Source organism: Hyperolius riggenbachi, chromosome 8 (assembly GCF_040937935.1).
Source record: "Hyperolius riggenbachi isolate aHypRig1 chromosome 8, aHypRig1.pri, whole genome shotgun sequence".
NCBI classification, from domain to species: domain Eukaryota; kingdom Metazoa; phylum Chordata; class Amphibia; order Anura; family Hyperoliidae; genus Hyperolius; species Hyperolius riggenbachi.
In genome coordinates, this window is record NC_090653.1 from 297,189,841 (window position 1) to 297,209,118 (window position 19,278).

General features: G+C 52.7%; 1 protein-coding gene across 3 annotated transcripts in view; it reads left to right on the top strand.

Annotated features, from left to right (window-relative positions):
* The window catches only part of RALGPS1 (Ral GEF with PH domain and SH3 binding motif 1), a 574,444-nt gene that overhangs the window by 509,011 nt on the left and 46,155 nt on the right, over window positions 1–19,278 (top strand). For all 3 annotated transcript variants that reach the window (XM_068249198.1, XM_068249199.1, XM_068249200.1), the window contains exon 13: window positions 13,545–13,671. In XM_068249198.1, the coding sequence (XP_068105299.1) occupies window positions 13,545–13,671 (127 nt within the window). The remainder of the gene's footprint in view (window positions 1–13,544; window positions 13,672–19,278) is intronic.

A 19,278-nucleotide genomic window follows, 5' to 3' on the forward strand; every position in this document is an offset into this window, starting at 1 on the left:
TGTCTGATCTCTGATCCATGCTAGAACTCTCTGTCCTCAGAAGGGACACACTACCGCATTGTCTGATCTCTGATCCATGCTAGAACTCTCTGTCCTCAGAAGGGACACACTACCGCATTGTCTGATCTCTAATCCATGCTAGAACTCTCTGTCCTCAGAAGGGACACACTACCGCATTGTCTGATCTCTGATCCATGCTAGAACTCTCTGTCCTCAGAAGGGACACACTACCGCATTGTCTGATCTCTGATCCATGCTAGAACTCTCTGTCCTCAGAAGGGACACACTACCGCATTGTCTGATCTCTGATCCATGCTAGAACTCTCTCTCCTCAGAAGAGACACACTACCACATTGTCTGATATCTGATCTATGCTAGAACTCTCTGTCCTCAGAAGGGACACACTACTGCATTGTCTGATCTCTGATCCATGCTAGAACTCTCTCTCCTCAGAAGAGACACACTACCGCATTAAAAACAAGGAACACCAAGAGCCCCAATAGTGTAATATGTACTGGTAAATGGTTACTAGATAGAGTAAATAATAATACTCACAAACCAGGGTAACCATTAGGCAACCACTGTAAAGGCAGGTGGGGAGATTTTCCTGACCCCACTCAGGAATAAGAAGTCGCTCTCTGTAGATGAGAAAAAGGGGGGTTCAACCCTCCACCCAGGGTGGACTCAATATTATGCAGGAGAACAGAGACGCCAAAAGGATAAAAGGAAGCCAAATGAGCTTAAAAACCAAATTCCTGGCAAATAGAGGAGGTAGTGGTGGACCTACCTCCTCCAAGCAGACACACAACGACTGTAGTAAACACAGTCAATATATTTTATTTATGAACTCCAAATATGCAACGCGTTTCGCAGGTTCGATCCCGCCCCATCAGGCAATAACAACGGAGCAATAGCATATGTGGACAGTAGTAGAGCCAGACAATGCGGTAGTGTGTCTTGTCTGAGGACAGAGAGTTCTAGCATGGATCAGAGATCAGACAATGCACCTGCATTGTCTGATCTCTGATCCATGCTAGAACTCTCTGTCCTCAGACAAGACACACTACCGCATTGTCTGATCTCTGATCCATGCTAGAGCTCTCTGTCCTCAGGAGACACACTACCGCATTGTCTGATCTCTGATCCATGCTAGAACTCTCTGTCCTCAGAAGGGACACACTACCGCATTGTCTGATCCATGCTAGAGCTCTCTGTCCTCAGAAGGGACACACTACCGCATTGTCTGATCTCTGATCCATGCTAGAACTCTCTCTCCTCAGAAGGGACACACTACCGCATTGTCTGATCTCTGATCCATGCTAGAACTCTCTGTCCTCAGAAGGGACACACTACCGCATTGTCTGATCTCTGATCCATGCTAGAACTCTCTGTCCTCAGAAGGGACACACCAGTGCATTGTCTGATCTCTGATCCATGCTAGAACTCTCTCTCCTCAGAAGAGACACACTACCGCATTGTCTGATCTCTGATCCATGCTAGAGCTCTCTGTCCTCAAAAGAGACACACTACTGCACTGTCTGATCTCTGATCCATGCTAGAACTCTCTGTCCTCAGAAGGGACACACTACCTCATTGTCTGATCTCTGATCCATGCTAGAACTCTCTGTCCTCAGTAGACACACACTACCGCATTGTCTGATCTCTGATCCATGCTAGAGCTCTCTGTCCTCAGAAGAGACACACCAGTGCATTGTCTGATCTCTGATCCATGCTAGAACTCTCTCTCCTCAGAAGAGACACACTACCGCATTGTCTGATCTCTGATCCATGCTAGAGCTCTCTGTCCTCAAAAGAGACACACTACTGCACTGTCTGATCTCTGATCCATGCTAGAACTCTCTGTCCTCAGAAAGGACACACTACCGCATTGTCTGATCTCTGATCCATGCTAGAACTCTCTGTCCTCAGAAGGGACACACTACCTCATTGTCTGATCTCTGATCCATGCTAGAACTCTCTGTCCTCAGAAAGGACACACTACCGCATTGTCTGATCTCTGATCCATGCTAGAGCTCTCTGTCCTCAGAAGGGACACACTACCGCATTGTCTGATCTCTGATCCATGCTAGAGCTCTCTGTCCTCAAAAGAGACACACTACTGCACTGTCTGATCTCTGATCCATGCTAGAACTCTCTGTCCTCAGAAAGGACACACTACCGCATTGTCTGATCTCTGATCCATGCTAGAACTCTCTGTCCTCAGAAGGGACACACTACCTCATTGTCTGATCTCTGATCCATGCTAGAACTCTCTGTCCTCAGAAAGGACACACTACCGCATTGTCTGATCTCTGATCCATGCTAGAACTCTCTGTCCTCAGAAGGGACACACTACCACATCGTCTGATCTCTGATCCATGCTAGAACTCTCTGTCCTCAGGAGGGACACACTACCGCATTGTCTGATCTCTGATCTATGCTAGAACTCTCTGTCCTCAGAAGGGACACACTACCGCATTGTCTGATCTCTGACCCATGCTAGAACTCTCTGTTTTCAGAAGGGACACTCTACCGCATTGTCTGATCTCTGATCCATGCTAGAACTCTCTGTCCTCCGAAGGGACACACTACCGCATTGTCTGATCTCTGATCCATGCTAGAACTCTCTGTCCTCAGAAGGGACACACCAGTGCATTGTCTGATCTCTGATCCATGCTAGAGCTCTCTGTCCTCAGAAGGGACACACTACCGCATTGTCTGATCTCTGATCCATGCTAGAACTCTCTGTCCTCAGAAGGGACACACCAGTGCATTGTCTGATCTCTGATCCATGCTAGAGCTCTCTGTCCTCAGAAGGGACACACTACCGCATTGTCTGATCTCTGATCCATGCTAGAACTCTCTGTCCTCAGAAGGGACACACTACTGCATTGTCCTATCTTTATACATTGTTTGATTTGGCTAATGAGGTTTCAAATAACTCCTTTGTGGTGGGAATACAGCTGCCGGATTGACCCCAGCCGCGTCCCCACTCGTCCCCGCCGGCGCTTCCTTATCGGCGCTCGATTCCCTGCCATTGTCCGCTGGCGGGAATAGAGCGGCCGCGGGTCGAGCGGCTTGATCGGGCGAGCTGAATATTATCAGCTGGCCGGATCAGCTGGTCGATACACGGTACAGAAACGTACCGTGTATCCCCAGCATTAGGAGTAGCTGAGTCTGAAGTCTCTACACCTCCTCTCCCAGACAGTGGTGGCAGCAAATAACTAGATTCCCAGTGCAAAATCGATAACTCATTGTACATGCCATCGAAATTGTATCATGTATGGGCACACCATCCAATCTTAAACGTTTACTTTGCTCACAGTGTATTTGCCTTCAGAAGCCTCTAGTGCAGGGCTGGGCCACAGGCCACGGGCTGCATTCCATCCTTGCTCCCTCCCTCTATGCTCAGTTGTGAGCGGGGTGAAAGGAAATGTATAACTTCCCTAATTGCTACGTCCAGCGTCAGGTCTCCATGGCCACAGCAGCATCATGTGAGACGCCATCAGGACGTGCCAGCGTGTCATAGTACCCACTGGTGCTGGTGAGTGATTGCTGGGTCATTGCTCTGCTCTGCCCTGGTGGGTGATTGCTCCGCCCTGTTGGGTGATTGCTCCGCCCTGGTGGGTGATTGCTCCGCCCTGGTGGGTGTGATTGCTCTTCCCTAGTGGGTGATTGCTCTTCCCTGGTGGGTGATTGCTAGGTCATTGCTGTGCACTTCTCTGGTCTGTGATTTCTCCGGCCTGGTGGGTGATTGCTCTGCCCTGGTGGGTGATTTCTCTGGCCTGGTGGGTGATTGCTCTTCCCTGGTGGGTGATAGCTCCGCCCTGGTGGGGGATTGCTCCGCCCTGGTGGGTGATTGCTCTTCCCTGTTGGGTGAGTGCTCCGTTCTGGTGGGTGATTGCTCCGCCCTGGTAGGTGATTGCTCCGCCCTGGTAGGTGATTGCTCCGCCCTGGTAGGTGATTGCTCCGCCCTGGTGGGTGATTGCTCTTCCCTGGTCTGTGATTGCTCCGCCCTGGTGGGTGATTACTCTACCCTGGTGGGTGATTGCTCTTCCCTGGTGGGTGATTGCTCTTCCCTGGTGGGTGATTGCTCCGCCCTGGTGGGTCATTGCTCCGCCCTGGTGGGTGATTGCTCCGCCCTGGTGGGTGATTGCTCCGCCCTGGTGGGTGATTGCTCTTCCCTGTTGGGTGAGTGCTCCGTTCTGGTGGGTGATTGCTCCACCCTGGTAGGTGATTGCTCCACCCTGGTGGGTGATTGCTCCGCCCTGGTGGGTGATTGCTCTTCCCTGGTCTGTGATTGCTCCGCCCTGGTGGGTGATTACTCTACCCTGGTGGGTGATTGCTCTTCCCTGGTGGGTGATTGCTCCGCCCTGGTGGGTGATTGCTCTTCCCTGGTGGGTCATTGCTCCGCCCTGGTGGCTGATTGCTCTTCCCTGGTGGGTTATTGCTCCACCCTGGTGGGTGATTGCTCCGCCCTGGTGGCTGATTGCTCTTCCCTGGTGGGTGATTGCTCCGCCCTGGTGGGTGATTGCTCCGCCCTGGTGGGTGATTGCTCTTCCCTGGTCTGTGATTGCTCTGCCCTGGTGGGTGATTGCTCTACCCTGGTGGGTGATTGCTCTTCCCTGGTGGGTGATTGCTCTTCCCTGGTGGGTCATTGCTCCGCCCTGGTGGGTGATTGCTCCGCACTGGTGGGTGATTGCTCTTCCCTGGTGGCTGATTGCTCTTCCCTGGTCTGTGATTGCTCTTCCCTGGTGGGTGATTGCTCTTCCCTGGTGGGTCATTGCTCCGCCCTGGTGGGTGATTGCTTCACACTGGTAGGTGATTGCTCTTCCCTGGTGGGTCATTGCTCTGCCCTGGTGGATGATTTGTCTTCCCTGGTGGGTGATTTGTCTTCCCTGGTGGGTGATTGCTCTTCCCTGGTGGGTGAGTGCTCCGTTCTGGTGGGTCATTGCTCTTCCCTGGTGGGTCATTGCTCCGCCCTGGTGGGTGATTGCTTCACACTGGTAGGTGATTGCTCTTCCCTGGTGGGTCATTGCTCTGCCCTGGTGGATGATTTGTCTTCCCTGGTGGGTGATTTGTCTTCCCTGGTGGGTGATTGCTCTTCCCTGGTGGGTGAGTGCTCCGTTCTGGTGGGTCATTGCTCTTCCCTGGTGGGTGATTGCTCTTCCCTGGTGGGTGATTGCTCCGCCCTGGTGGGTGATTGCTCTGCCCTGGTGGGTGATTGCTCTGCCCTGGTGGGTGATTGCTCTTGCCTGGTGGTGAATGCTCCGCCCTGGTGGGTGATTGCTCCGCCCCGGTGGGTGATTGCTCTTCACTAGTCTGTGATTGCTCCGCCCTGGTGGGTGATTGCTCTGGTCTGGGATTGCCCTGCTCTGGTGGGTGATTGCTCTGCCCTGGTGGGTGATTGCTCTGGTCTGGGATTGCCCTGCTCTGGTGGGTGATTGCTCTGCCCTGGTGGGTGATTGCTCCGCCCTGGTGGGTGATTGCTCTGTTCTGGTCTGGGATTGCCCTGCTCTGGTGGGTGATTGCTCCGCCCTGGTGGGTGATTGCTCTGCTCTGGTCTGGGATTGCCCTGCTCTGGTGGGTGATTGCTCTGCCCTGGTGGGTGATTGCTCCGCCCTGGTGGGTCATTGCTCTGCTCTGGTATTGCTATAAGCATGCGATCACAGAATCATGTGACAGGAGGCTGCATGTGGGGCGGCAGTGGTGGGTAAGCATGCAGTCACAGAATCATGTGACGTGGGTAAGCATGCAGTCACAGAATCATGTGACAGGAGGCTGCACGTGGGGTGGCAGTGATGGGTAAGCATGCAGTCACAGAATCATGTGACAGGAGGCTGCATGTGGGGCGGCAGTGGTGGGTAAGCATGCAGTCACAGAATCATGTGACGTGGGTAAGCATGCAGTCACAGAATCATTTGACAGGAGGCTGCACGTGGGGTGGCAGTGGTGGGTAAGCATGCAGTCACAGAATCATGTGACGTGGGTAAGCATGCAGTCACAGAATCATTTGACAGGAGGCTGCACGTGGGGTGGCAGTGGTGGGTAAGCATGCAGTCACAGAATCATGTGACGTGGGTAAGCATGCAGTCACAGAATCATGTGACAGGAGGCTGCACGTGGGGCGGCAGTGGTGGGTAAGCATGCAGTCACAGAATCATGTGACAGGAGGCTGCACGTGGGGTGGCAGTGGTGGGTAAGCATGCAGTCACAGAATCATGTGACAGGAGGCTGCACGTGGGGCGGCAGTGGTGGGTAAGCATGCAGTCACAGAATCATGTGACAGGAGGCTGCACGTGGGGCGGCAGTGGTGGGTAAGCATGCAGTCACAGAATCATGTGACAGGGGGCTGCACGTGGGGCGGCAGTGGTGGGTAAGCATGCAGTCACAGAATCATGTGACAGGGGGCTGCACGTGGGGCGGCAGTGGTGGGTAAGCATGCAGTCACAGAATCATGTGACATGGGGCAGCAGTGGGTAAGCATGCAGTCACAGAATCATTTGACGTGGGTAAGCATGCAGTCACAGAATCATGTGACAGGGGGCTGCACGTGGGGCGGCAGTGGTGGGTAAGCATGCAGTCACAGAATCATTTGACGTGGGTAAGCATGCAGTCACAGAATCATGTGACAGGAGGCTGCACGTGGGGCAGCAGTGGGTAAGCATGCAGTCACAGAATCATGTGACAGAAGGCTGCACGTGGGGCAGCAGTGGTGGGTAAGCATGCAGTCACAGAATCATGTGGCAGGAGGCTGCACGTGGGGCAGCAGTGGTGGGTAAGCAGGGAATCACAGAATCATGTGACAGGAGGCTGCACGTGGGGCGGCAGTGGTGGGTAAGCATGCAATCACAGAATCATGTGACAGGAGGCTGCACGTGGGGCAGCAGTGGTGGGTAAGCATGCAGTCACAGAATCATGTGACAGGAGGCTGCACGTGGGGCGGCAGTGGTGGGTAAGCATGCAGTCACAGAATCATGTGACAGGAGGCTGCACGTGGGGCAGCAGTGGTGGGTAAGCAGGGAATCACAGAATCATGTGACATGGGGCAGTGGTAGGTAAGCATGCAGCGTGGCATTTATTCTGTCTTTATGGAATATATTTGCAGTCTGCAGACCGGATTGGCCTCTCGGGTTTCATTGCCCTGCTTGACATTCACTATTGCGCGATTATCAGAGGCAGCCAGCGTGTCCCTCTCATTTCACAGTCCATTTTCTTGTTAAAATACTTTTGTGTGCATGACAAGGACAATGGCAGCCTGTGAGATCCATCATTATACAGCTTCTTCTATGGAATCCGCTGGATGCCTATTAGAGGCTGCTGTAAGAGAACCTGTCTCTGTGTGATGTCTGTAGCCAGGGAAACTCAAGCGACCCTCAGCAGGGCTCCTGATCACCTCAGGTGTGGGTTGTGCCGGGGACAGAGGCATGCCACACACTGCTGCAGGTGAAGTAGAAGAAAGGAGTAACTTTACCCATCTGCATCTTCAACAGAATTATCTCGTTTAAGATCATTGCTGCTTTTGACCTCAGTCGGCAGAACTAGTTGTGCTGTAAATTCTTGGAATGCTTTGATGTCTCTCTGCTAGCAGAAAATACAGAAACTGAAAGCAGAAGTCCTCTGTTATTGTCTCACACTGCCTCCTAGTGACAAGTGGCCATAAATACACATTACAGCTGTACTAATTAGAAGCTGGGAAATGTAACAATTAAGAAATCAAAAATGTTCTAAAATATATTGGCCTGGAGCTCTTGCAAGACTCTAAATAAATTGTCCGCTAAAGGGTTTAAAAGCAAAAGGGAAGGACACCAGTAAAAATGCCAACAGAAGAAAGTGGTACAGACCGTCCCCTACTTACAAACAACTCATCGACTCCACTTACATCTCATTTATACAAACAGCAATTGTCTCCATGTACAAAACAGGCAGGACTGTTTTATATGCATGTGGCTCCTCTGCCATCTGTAACATTGGTAATTCCTTCCATTCGGACGCCATGGCGCATCTTCTGTACATGTGTTCTGTAGCCGCAGATGTGACGGTTTTTTAGTGAGTTAAAAAAACAGAAAGTGCGGTTTTTGGAAGCCATCTTGACTTTCCGCTGTGCTTCCTTCGCTGTGAGCCAAAGTGAGTCATACTTGTGGGATCAGAACAATCGCATCCTGCGGAGGACTGAGCTGTGTGCTGCTATGGGGAGAAGGGAGGGGGGCATCATCTTATGGTTAGAGGGGCTTCTTGTTATTACTCTCTCGGGTTGCCTGGAAATCTCCTGATCCTGTGAGTGACGTCATCTATCCCCCGCGCACATCATTGTAGCGGCCCGCCGCCCGTGATATGCAATCCTTGGACAGCATCGGTGCGGATGACCGTGCAGCCTCTCTGTATACGCCAGAGGGGGGGGGGGCTGCCAGACCTCGGAGCAGCCAATCATACGCCAGGGGGGGGGGGCTGCCAGACCTCGGAGCAGCCGATCATATGCCGGGGGGGCTGCCAGACCTCGGAGCAGCCAATCATATGCCGGGGGGCTGCCAGACCTCAGAGCAGCCAATCATATGCCGGGGGGGGGGGCTGCCAGACCTCGGAGCAGCCAATCATATGCCGGGGGGCTGCCAGACCTCAGAGCAGCCAATCATATGCCGGGAGGGGGGGCTGCCAGACCTCGGAGCAGCCAATCATATGCCGGGGGGCTGCCAGACCTCAGAGCAGCCAATCATATGCCGGGGGGGGGGGCTGCCAGACCTCAGAGCAGCCAATCATATGCCGGGGGGCTGCAAGACCTCAGAGCAGCCAATCATATGCCGGGGGGGGGGGGGGCTGCCAGACCTCGGAGCAGCCAATCATATGCCGGGGGGCTGCCAGACCTCAGAGCAGCCAATCATATGCCGGGGGGGGGGCTGCCAGACCTCAGAGCAGCCAATCATATGCCGGGGGGGGCTGCCAGACCTTGGAGCAGACAATTATATGCCGGGGGGGGGGGGGGAGGCTGCCAGACCTTGGAGCAGCCAATTATACGCCGTGGGGGGGGCTGCCAGACCTTGGAGCAGCCAGTTGCACCCCGGAGGAGGGGGGGCTGCCAGAACTCAGCCAAGGCAGGATATCAAGAAAATGTTACGTTATTGCATTTTATAGCAATGAATGATATCATATTTATTCATTTTTATTATATATATTTTCCATAGTGCTTCACAGCGTACATCGCACAATTCCCGTTACTAATAAACCCTCTGCGGAGCTCACAATCTAATGTCTTCATCACAAACTACAGTCATTTCTGGGGGGAGAATAGAGGTTCCAATAGGGTCAGCCTGAAATCCGATAGACTATTATTACTACAGGCAATTGTATGAGAGGTACTGCAGACATCTCCAATGCTGCGCCATTCTACACCAAACTGTGTCTTGCATAGCTGCTGGAAGTGCAGGTCAGAAACCCTTCCCCTCCACCTCCAGACTCAGATAGCCTGTGCTTTTGTTACGTATGCTGCCTCTGCAGAGGGAGGGTCCCCAGAAAGACCCGCCCACATGCCAGGGTGCGGTCATGAAGGACAATCCCAGTGAGTTAATCTGAGGGTGCTTTGGAAACAGGCACACAGGCCAAATGACAACTATTTAATTTGTGTGGGTGAAGGGAGAGCAGATCAGTAAATCCCAGGAAATTAAGTAGCAGAGACACTATCTGCATGCAGTTTATATGCTCCCTCCATGCCTGTGAGGGATTCCTCTGGATATTGCTAATGGTCTCCTCCCAATCTGTCCCTGAACTAGGTAGATTGTGGATGGCAGCCTGGCGAGAGGCAAATGAGACCCACAGAGGTCTCCAAGCTGAAACAGTCACTTGTGATCACTTCAGCTGACAGTCCCGCAGCAGCCAGCGACAGGTAGTGCCGATTGTTGCCTGTGAGTTGATGGGAGAGACATCCACAGACGTCAGACTGATGGACTCAATGACAGAAACAATTGCTTTGGTCACCAGACGTGTAATATGATAGTTTCTTATCTCAAGCAAGCCATATTATGAATAGTGTACTTAAAGTGGGCAGAAACTCCATATTAACTGAAAAAATAAAATTGTTCAGTAAGAAATTGCCTATTTAGTGTATCTATCCTGTTGTTTTTAGTGCTCACTGCCAGATGTAGGAGAAATGTGATTTGAAAAAAAGAAAAGAATGTTTCTGCTGGTTTTCATCTTTACTGTTTCTCTGTGATGCCAAAAGTGACATCCCTTCTGCCCTTTTCACTTTTTTTCCAACCCAGCTAAGTGTTAATTTTCGCTCCCGACTGCCACAGCTTACAGTCCCTCCCACAGCTAACATCACCTAGACCTAGACACAGGCTTGCATCACTGAGCAAACTCTTCAAAGGGAATGGGGGCATTCAATCATCTTCTGGTCATAGTGTCCTTATCTTATCCAAAATAGGAAGCTTTCTGTTATTTGCATGCTGAAATAAGCTTGTTACTGTAGCTGGAAAAAACTTTCAACAATCCCGCTTGCACTGCACAAAGGCACAAAGATCAGGTGAACATGAATTTCGGGGGACCAAGTTTAGGGAAAGGGGGGGGGGGGGGTGCATATATTTTAAGGGTACTATATTTTATTTTTTTAAGGTTAATACAAATATGAATTAAAACTCCCCCTTAGGGAGCGTTGTAAATGGTGTGGGGAGGGAGGCAGTGTGCATATACTTACCTCCAGGAGGCTGCTCCCTAGTCTCCACATCTGTATGCAGGCCTCCATATTGGCTTCCTTATGCCTTAGTACCGCAGTTGGAAGTACCCATAATGATGTAGTAAAAGTCCACCCATAGAGCTGGGGGAGGGCATTAGTGGACATGCCTAGTGAACTGGGGGGAGGGGGAGGGCATTAGAGGACACTCACAGTGAGCTGGGGGAGGGCATTAGAAGACACACCCAGTGAGCTGGGGGAGGGCATTAGAGGACACTCCCAGTGAGCTGGGGGAGGGCATTAGAGGACACTCTCAGTGAGCTCGGGGAGGGCATTAGAGGACACTCTCAGTGAGCTGGGGGAGTGCATTGGAAGACACATCCAGTGAGCTGGGGGAGGGCATTAGAAGACCCTCCCAGTGAACTGGGGGAGGGCATTAAAAGACACTCCCAGTGAACTGGGGGAGGGCATTAGAGGACACACCCTGTGAGCTGGGGGAGGGAATTAGAGGACATTCCCAGTGAGCTGGTGGAGGGCATTAGAGGACACTCCCACTGAGCTGGGGGAGGGCATTAGAGGACACTCCCAGTGAGCTGGGGAGGGCATTAGAGGACACTCCCAGTGAGCTGCTGGGGGAGGGCATTAGAGGACACTCCCAGTGAGCTGGGGAGGGCATTAGAGGACACTCCCAGTGAGCTGGGGGAGGGAATTAGAGGACACTCCCAGTGAGCTGCTGGGGGAGGGCATTAGAAGACACTCCCAGTAAACTGGGGGAGGGCATTAGAGGACACTACCAGTGAGCTGGGGGAGGGCATTAGAGGACACTCCCAGTGAGCTGGGGGAGGGCATTAGAAGACACTCCCAGTGAACTGGGGGAGGGCATTAGAGGACACTACCAGTGAGCTAGGGGAGGGCATTAGAGGACACTCCCAGTGAGCTGGGGAGGGCATTAGAGGACACTCTCAGTGAGCTGGGGGAGGGCATTAGAGGACACACCCTGTGAGCTGCTGGGGGAGGGCATTAGAGGACACTCCCAGTGAGCTGCTGGGGGAGGGCATTAGAGGACACTCCCAGTGAGCTGGGGAGGGCATTAGAGGACACTCCCAGTGAGCTGGGGAGGGCATTAGAAGACACTCTCAGTGAGCTGGGGGAGAGCATTAGAGGACACACCCTGTGAGCTGGGGGAGGGAATTAGAGGACACTCCCAATGAGCTGGGGAGGGCATTAGAGGACACTCTCAGTGAGCTGGGGGAGGGCATTAGAGGACACACCCTGTGAGCTGGGGGAGGGAATTAGAGGACACTCCCAGTGAGCTGGGGGAGGGCATTAGAGGACTTTCCCAGTGAGCTTGGGGAGGGCATAAGAGGACACTCCCAGTGAGATGTGGAGTGCATTAGAGGACACTCCCAGTGTCATAGTGTCCTTATCTTATCCAAAATAGGAAGGCTTCTGTTATTTGCATGCTGAAATAAGCTTGTTACTGTAGCTGGAAAAAACTTTCAACAATCCCGCTTGCACTGCACAAAGGCACAAAGATCAGGTGAACATGAATTTTGGGGGACCAAGTTTAGGGAAAGGGGGGGGGGTGCATATATTTTAAGGGTACTATATTTTATTTTTTTAAGGTTAATACAAATATGAATTAAAACTCCCCCTTAGGGAGCGTTGTAAATGGTGTGGAGAGGGAGGCAGTGTGCATATACTTACCTCCAGGAGGCTGCTCCCTAGTCTCCACATCTGTATGCAGGCCTCCATATTGGCTTCCTTATGCCTTAGTACCGCAGTTGGAAGTACCCATAATGATGTAGTAAAAGTCCACCCATAGAGCTGGGGGAGGGCATTAGTGGACATGCCTAGTGAACTGGGGGGAGGGCATTAGAGGACACTCACAGTGAGCTGGGGGAGGGCATTAGAAGACACACCCAGTGAGCTGGGGGAGGGCATTAGAGGACACTCCCAGTGAGCTGGGGGAGGGCATTAGAGGACACTCCCAGTGAGCTGGGGGAGGGCATTAGAGGACACTCTCAGTGAGCTGGGGGAGTGCATTGGAAGACACATCCAGTGAGCTGGGGGAGGGCATTAGAAGACCCTCCCAGTGAACTGGGGGAGGGCATTAAAAGACACTCCCAGTGAACTGGGGGAGGGCATTAGAGGACACACCCTGTGAGCTGGGGGAGGGAATTAGAGGACATTCCCAGTGAGCTGGTGGAGGGCATTAGAGGACACTCCCAGTGAGCTGGGGGAGGGCATTAGAGGACACTCCCAGTGAGCTGGGGAGGGCATTAGAGGACACTCCCAGTGAGCTGCTGGGGGAGGGCATTAGAGGACACTCCCAGTGAGCTGGGGGAGGGCATTAGAGGACACTCCCAGTGAGCTGGGGGAGGGCATTAGAGGACACTCCCAGTGAGCTGGGGAGGGCATTAGAGGACACTCCCAGTGAGCTGGGGGAGGGAATTAGAGGACACTCCCAGTGAGCTGCTGGGGGAGGGTATTAGAAGACACTCCCAGTGAACTGGGGGAGGGCATTAGAGGACACTACCAGTGAGCTGGGGGAGGGCATTAGAGGACACTCCCAGTGAGCTGGGGAGGGCATTAGAGGACACTCCCAGTGAGCTGGGGGAGGGCATAAGAGGACACTACCAGTGAGCTGGAGGAGGGCATTAGAGGACACTACCAGTGAGCTGGGGGAGGGCATTAGAGGACACTCCCAGTGAGATGGGGAGGCCATTAGAAGACACTCCCAGGGAGCTGGGGGAAGGCATTAGAGGACACTCCCAGTGAGAGTTTTGGAGTCAGGCACACAGGCCCTGTGACGGCCAGCATTTTCTGTGGGTGATGGGGGTAACAGACATTTATAAGTGATGACCTGTTTGTCTTTCAGGCCCCTCGGAGGTGACGGTGACGATGAGGTATAACAGACGACCCACCTGTCCGGATGCCTCGATGGCCACCAACATGCCAACGCCACCCGTTTCCAGACACAGGAAGAGCCGAAGTCTGGGAAACAAGTGGGTGCTGCGCCCCCTGCTGGGCGTCTCCTGGATGCTGTGCCCCTGCTGGGTGTCTCCTGGGTGCCGCACCCCCTGCTGGGCATCTCCTGGGCGCTGCGCCCCCAGCTGGGCATCTCCTGGGTGCTGCGTCCCCTGCTGGGCATCTCCTGGGTGCTGTGCCCCCTGCTGGGCATCTCCTGGGTGCTGTGCCCCCTGATGGGCATCTCCTGGGCGCTGCGTCCCCTGCTGGGCATCTCCTGGGTGCTGCGTCCCCTGCTGGGCATCTCCTGGGTGCTGTGCCCCCTGATGGGCATTTGCTGGGTGCTGCGCCCCCTGCTGGGCATCTCCTGGGTGCTGCGTCCCCTGCTGGGCATCTCCTGGGTGCTGTGCCCCCTGATGGGCATTTTCTGGGTGCTGCGCCCCCTGCTGGGCATCTCCTGGGTGCTGCGTCCCCTGCTGGGCATCTCCTGGGTGCTGCGTCCCCTGCTAGGCATCTCCTGGGTGCTGTGCCCCCTGATGGGCATTTGCTGGGTGCTGCACCCCCTGCTGGGCATCTCCTGGGTGCTGCGTCCCCTGCTGGGCATCTCCTGGGTGCTGCGTCCCCTGCTGGGCATCTCCTGGGTGCTACGTCCCCTGCTGGGGATCTCCTGGGTGCTGCGTCCCCTGCTGGGCATCTCCTGGGTGCTGTGCCCCCTTTGTGGGCATGTCTTGGGTGCTGTACATCCTGCTGGGCATCTCCTGGGTTCTGCGCCCCCTGCTGGGCATCTCCTGGGTGCTGTGCCCCCTGCTGGGCATCTCCTGGGCATCTCCTGGGTGCTGCATCCCCTGCTGGGCATCTCCTGGGTGCTGCGTCCCCTGCTGGGCATCTCCTGGGTGCTGTGTCCCCTGCTGGGCATCTCCTGGGTGCTGTGCCCCCTTGTGGGCATGTCTTGGGTGCTGTACATCCTGCTGGGCATCTCCTGGGTGCTGCGCCCCCTGCTGGGCATGTCCTGGGTGCTGTGCCCCTTGCTGCAAATCTCCTGGGTGCTGCGCCCCCTGCTGGGCATCTCCTGGGTGCTGCGTCCCCTGCTGGGCATCTCCTGGGTGCTGCGTCCCCTGCTGGGCATCTCCTGGGTGCTGCGTCCCCTGCTGGGCATCTCCTGGGTGCTGTGCCCCCTTGTGGGCATGTCTTGGGTGCTGTACATCCTGCTGGGCATGTCCTGGGTGCTGTGCCCCCTGCTGGGTGTCTCCTGGGTGCTGCGCCCCCTGCAGGGCATCTCCTGGCTGGATTATAAAAGCTGTAAATTCCTTCCCCCTTTCACTAATCCCATTGCCCCTCTCCCTATCCACCTACTTACATATCTGTTTTATGAAGTTTTTTGTCTATGGGGGTACCTCAGCGCTCTGTCCTTGGCCCCCTCCTCTTTGCCATCTACAGTACATGCATGAACTTGGTAACTTAATCAACTCACTTGGCTTCAATACCACTTATATGCAGACGATACACAACTGTACCTCTCGGCCCCAGACCTTATCTCCCTCCTCACTCGTGTTCCTGACTGCTTGTCTGCTGTATCCTCCTTCATGTCCTCTCGCTTCTTACAGCTTAATATGAGTAAAACAGAGCTTATCATCTTTCCACCGTCCCTGTCCACCTCTCTGCCTGATATAACAATAAATGCCAATAACACCTCCATAACTTCACTTCCCAAAGCACAATGCTAAGGGGTAATATTTGTGAATCTGGCAAAAATGACACTGGAAATTTGGGTGCAGTTGGTGCCGCCATAAGCTGAAATGTGGATTACGCTATAGCGACGCTCAGTCAGTAATTTGGGCACCATCAAAACACCGCCCCAAAATTACAATAAAAACTGCGTAATATGGCCAACAGCAATAGCTGGAACCCAAACTTCATGTTACCCCCGAGTCTGAAGGGAGATAGTGATTAGCGTCGCCGGGACTTCTGCAGGAGCAGGTGAGACGTTTATCAGCTTCACCCTGTGCCCAAATCCCCTGGCACCTTAATTACATGTATTACACGACTCCTCCCATTTATTCCTCACATTCTCTAAGGCCCAGTTCACATCAGTGGAGCGGACCCTAAAGGGAGTGAACGCATCCTATGTTATCAGTAGGGTCTGTTCACATTGCAGCGATTTTGTCGGAGCGACGGATGCGTCGCATGAACTGCGCACTGATAGAACGAAGGGTCACGGAGGGGAAACTGATACCTTCAAAAACTGATCCAGTGTGAACCGGGCCTGACCAGCTCATCTCCAGTTCAAAAACATATCCTGCACCCGACCGTTTCTCACTCAGGACGTGGCTGAAATGTTATTAGTGCTCTTATAATATCTCGTCTGCACTATTGTAACATAGGTGTTGATTCATTAAAGGATACCCCAACTGAAATGTGACATGATGAGATAGACATGTGTATGTACAGTGCCAAGCACACAAATAACTATGCTGTGTTCCTTTTTTTCTTTCTCTGCCTGAAAGAGTAAAAATATCAGGTATGCAAGTGGCTGACTCAGTCCTGACTCAGACAGGAAGTGACTACAGTGTGACCCTCACTGATCAGAAATTCCAACTATAAAACACTTTCCTAGCAGAAAATGGCTTCTGAGAGCAAGAAAGAGGTAAAAAAGGGGAGTTTCTTATCAGTGAGGGTCACACTGTAGTCACTTCCTGTCTGAGTCAGGACTGAGTCAGCCACTTACATACCTGATATTTACCTCTTTCAGACAGAGAAAGAAAAAAAGGAACACAGCATAGTTATTTGTGTGCTAGGCACTGTACATACCCATGTCTATCTCATTATGTCACATTTCAGTTCGGGTATCCTTTAAGCTGCACTGCGAAAGCAGCACAGCTTATTGACAGCAGTACGAGGTATAAATCTCTTGTGCATGCTATGCTGCCATTGCGTACGCTGCTAACTTATGCGCGCTCCATTAGTTTAACGAGCGCTACATTAACTTAATGGGCGCTCCACTGAACCCACCCTGAGGCGGGTCCAGTGACTTCAAAGGACGAGATTCCTGCACTTTGATTGGCCCAATAGGATGCCTGTCACTTGACAGTCAGCCTGTTATTCCAATCAAAATGCAGGAATCTGCTAAAGCAGCGCAACATAATGAATTAACCCCATACTACTTTGTGGACTACCGACTAACAGGCTGGCTCCGCTCCGATCTGTACTGAACTGCTGCTCCTCTCATTCATCTCTCTTCTCACTCTTCCTCTGCTGCTCCTCTCTACCAGCTAACAGACTGGCTCCACTCCAATCTGTACTGATCTCAGCTGCTTGTCTCATTCATCTCTCTTCTTGCTCTTCCTCTGCTGCTCCTCTCTACCAGCTAACAGACTGGCACCGCTCCAATCTGTACTGATCTCAGCTGCTTGTCTCATTCATCTCTCTTCTTGCTCTTCCTCTGCTGCTCCTCTCTACCAGCTAACAGACTGGCTCCACTCCAATCTGTACTGAGCTCAGCTGCTCCTCTCATTCATCGCTCTTCTCGCTCTTCCTCTGCTGCTCCTCTCTACCAGCTAACAGACTGGCCCCGCTCCAATCTTTACTGATCTCAGCTGCTCGTCTCATTCATCTCTCTTCTCGCTCTTCCTCTGCTGCTCCTCTCTACCAGCTAACAGACTGGCTCCACTCCAATCTGTACTGATCTCAGCTTCTCCTCTCATTCATCTCTCTTCTCGCTCTTCCTCTGCTGCTCCTCTCTACCGACTAACAGACTGGCCCCGCTCCAATCTGTACAGAACTCAGCTGCTCCTCTCATTCATCTCTCTTCTCACTCTTCCTCTGCTGCTCCTCTCTGCCAACTAACAGACTGGCCCCGCTCCAATCTGTACTGATCTCAGCTGCTCCTCTCATTCATCTCTCTTCTCGCTCTTCCTCTGCTGCTCCTCTCTATCAGCTAACAGACTGGCACCGCTCCGATCTGTACTGATCTCAGCTGCTCCTCTCATTCATCTCTCTTCTCACTCTTCCTCTGCTGCTCCTCTCTGCCAACTAACAGACTGGCCCCGCTCCAATCTGTACTGATCTCAGCTGCTCCTCTCATTCATCTCTCTTCTCGCTCTTCCTCTGCTGCTCCTCTCTATCAGCTAACAGACTGGCACCGCTCCGATCTGTACTGATCTCAGCTGCTCCTCTCATTCATCTCTCTTCTCGCTCTTCCTCTGCTGCTCCTCTCTACCGACTAACAGACTGGCTCCACTCCAATCTGTACTGATCTCAGCTGCTCCTCTCATTCATCTCTCTTCTCGCTCTTCCTCTGCTGCTCCTCTCTGTCAGCTAACAGACTGGCCCCGCTCCAATCTGTACTGATCTCAGCTGCTCCTCTCATTCATCTCTCTTCTCGCTCTTCCTCTGCTGCTCCTCTCTGCCAGCTAACAAACTGGCCCCGCTCCAATCTGTACTGATCTCAGCTGCTCGTCTCATTCATCTCTCTTCTCGCTCTTCCTCTGCTGCTCCTCTCTACCAGCTAACAGACTGGCTCCACTCCAATCTGTACTGAGCTCAGCTGCTCCTCTCATTCATCGCTCTTCTCGCTCTTCCTCTGCTGCTCCTCTCTACCAGCTAACAGGCTGGCTCCACTCCAATCTGTACTGATCTCAGCTGCTTGTCTCATTCATCTCTCTTCTCGCTCTTCCTCTGCTGCTCCTCTCTGTCAGCTAACAGACTGGCCCCGCTCCAATCTGTACTGATCTCAGCTGCTCCTCTCATTCATCTCTCTTCTCGCTCTTCCTCTGCTGCTCCTCTCTGTCAGCTAACAGACTGGCCCCGCTCCGATCTGTACTGATCTCAGCTGCTCGTCTCATTCATCTCTCTTCTCGCTCTTCCTCTGCTGCTCCTCTCTACCAGCTAACAGACTGGCACCACTCCGATCTGTACTGATCTCAGCTGCTCGTCTCATCCATCTCTCCTCTCGCTCTTCCTCTGCTGCTCCTCTCTACCGACTAACAGACTGGCCCCGCTCCAATCTGTACTGAGCTCAGCTGCTCCTCTCATTCATCGCTCTTCTCGCTCTTCCTCTGCTGCTCCTCTCTGCCAAGCTCTTCACTGGCTGCCAATTACCCAGAGGATCCAGTTCAAACTCCTAACCCTAACCTACAAAGCTCTCCACAATCTCACTCCCCGTACATCTCCTCACCGGTTTCCAGATACCAACCCAATCGCACTCTCAGATCTGCACATGAGCTTCTATTGTCCTCCTCTGCAATTACTTCTTCACTTTCACGTATACAAGACTTCTCACATGCTTCACCACTCCTCTGGAATTCCCTGCCGCAACACATCAGTCACTCTCCAACCTTTAAAATCTTTACGCACTCCCCCTCAAATAATTTTTTCAGGTATTCCCCTTTAAGCTCTGGTCAAGTTGTGCTTTCTTACTAAATATAACCTAAAACACACTGCCTCTAGCGATACATATATCACCCCACCTCTTGTACCTCCCCTTCCTTTAGATTGTAAGCTCACAAGCACAAGAGCAGGGCTCTCTCACCCTTTGTGTTTTGGCATTTGCTGTGCATTTTGATCATCATATTACATTTGTCACTGTATTTACTCTGTCTACCCATTCTGTATTAATAATCCGTAGCAGTGACTATATATTTTTACCA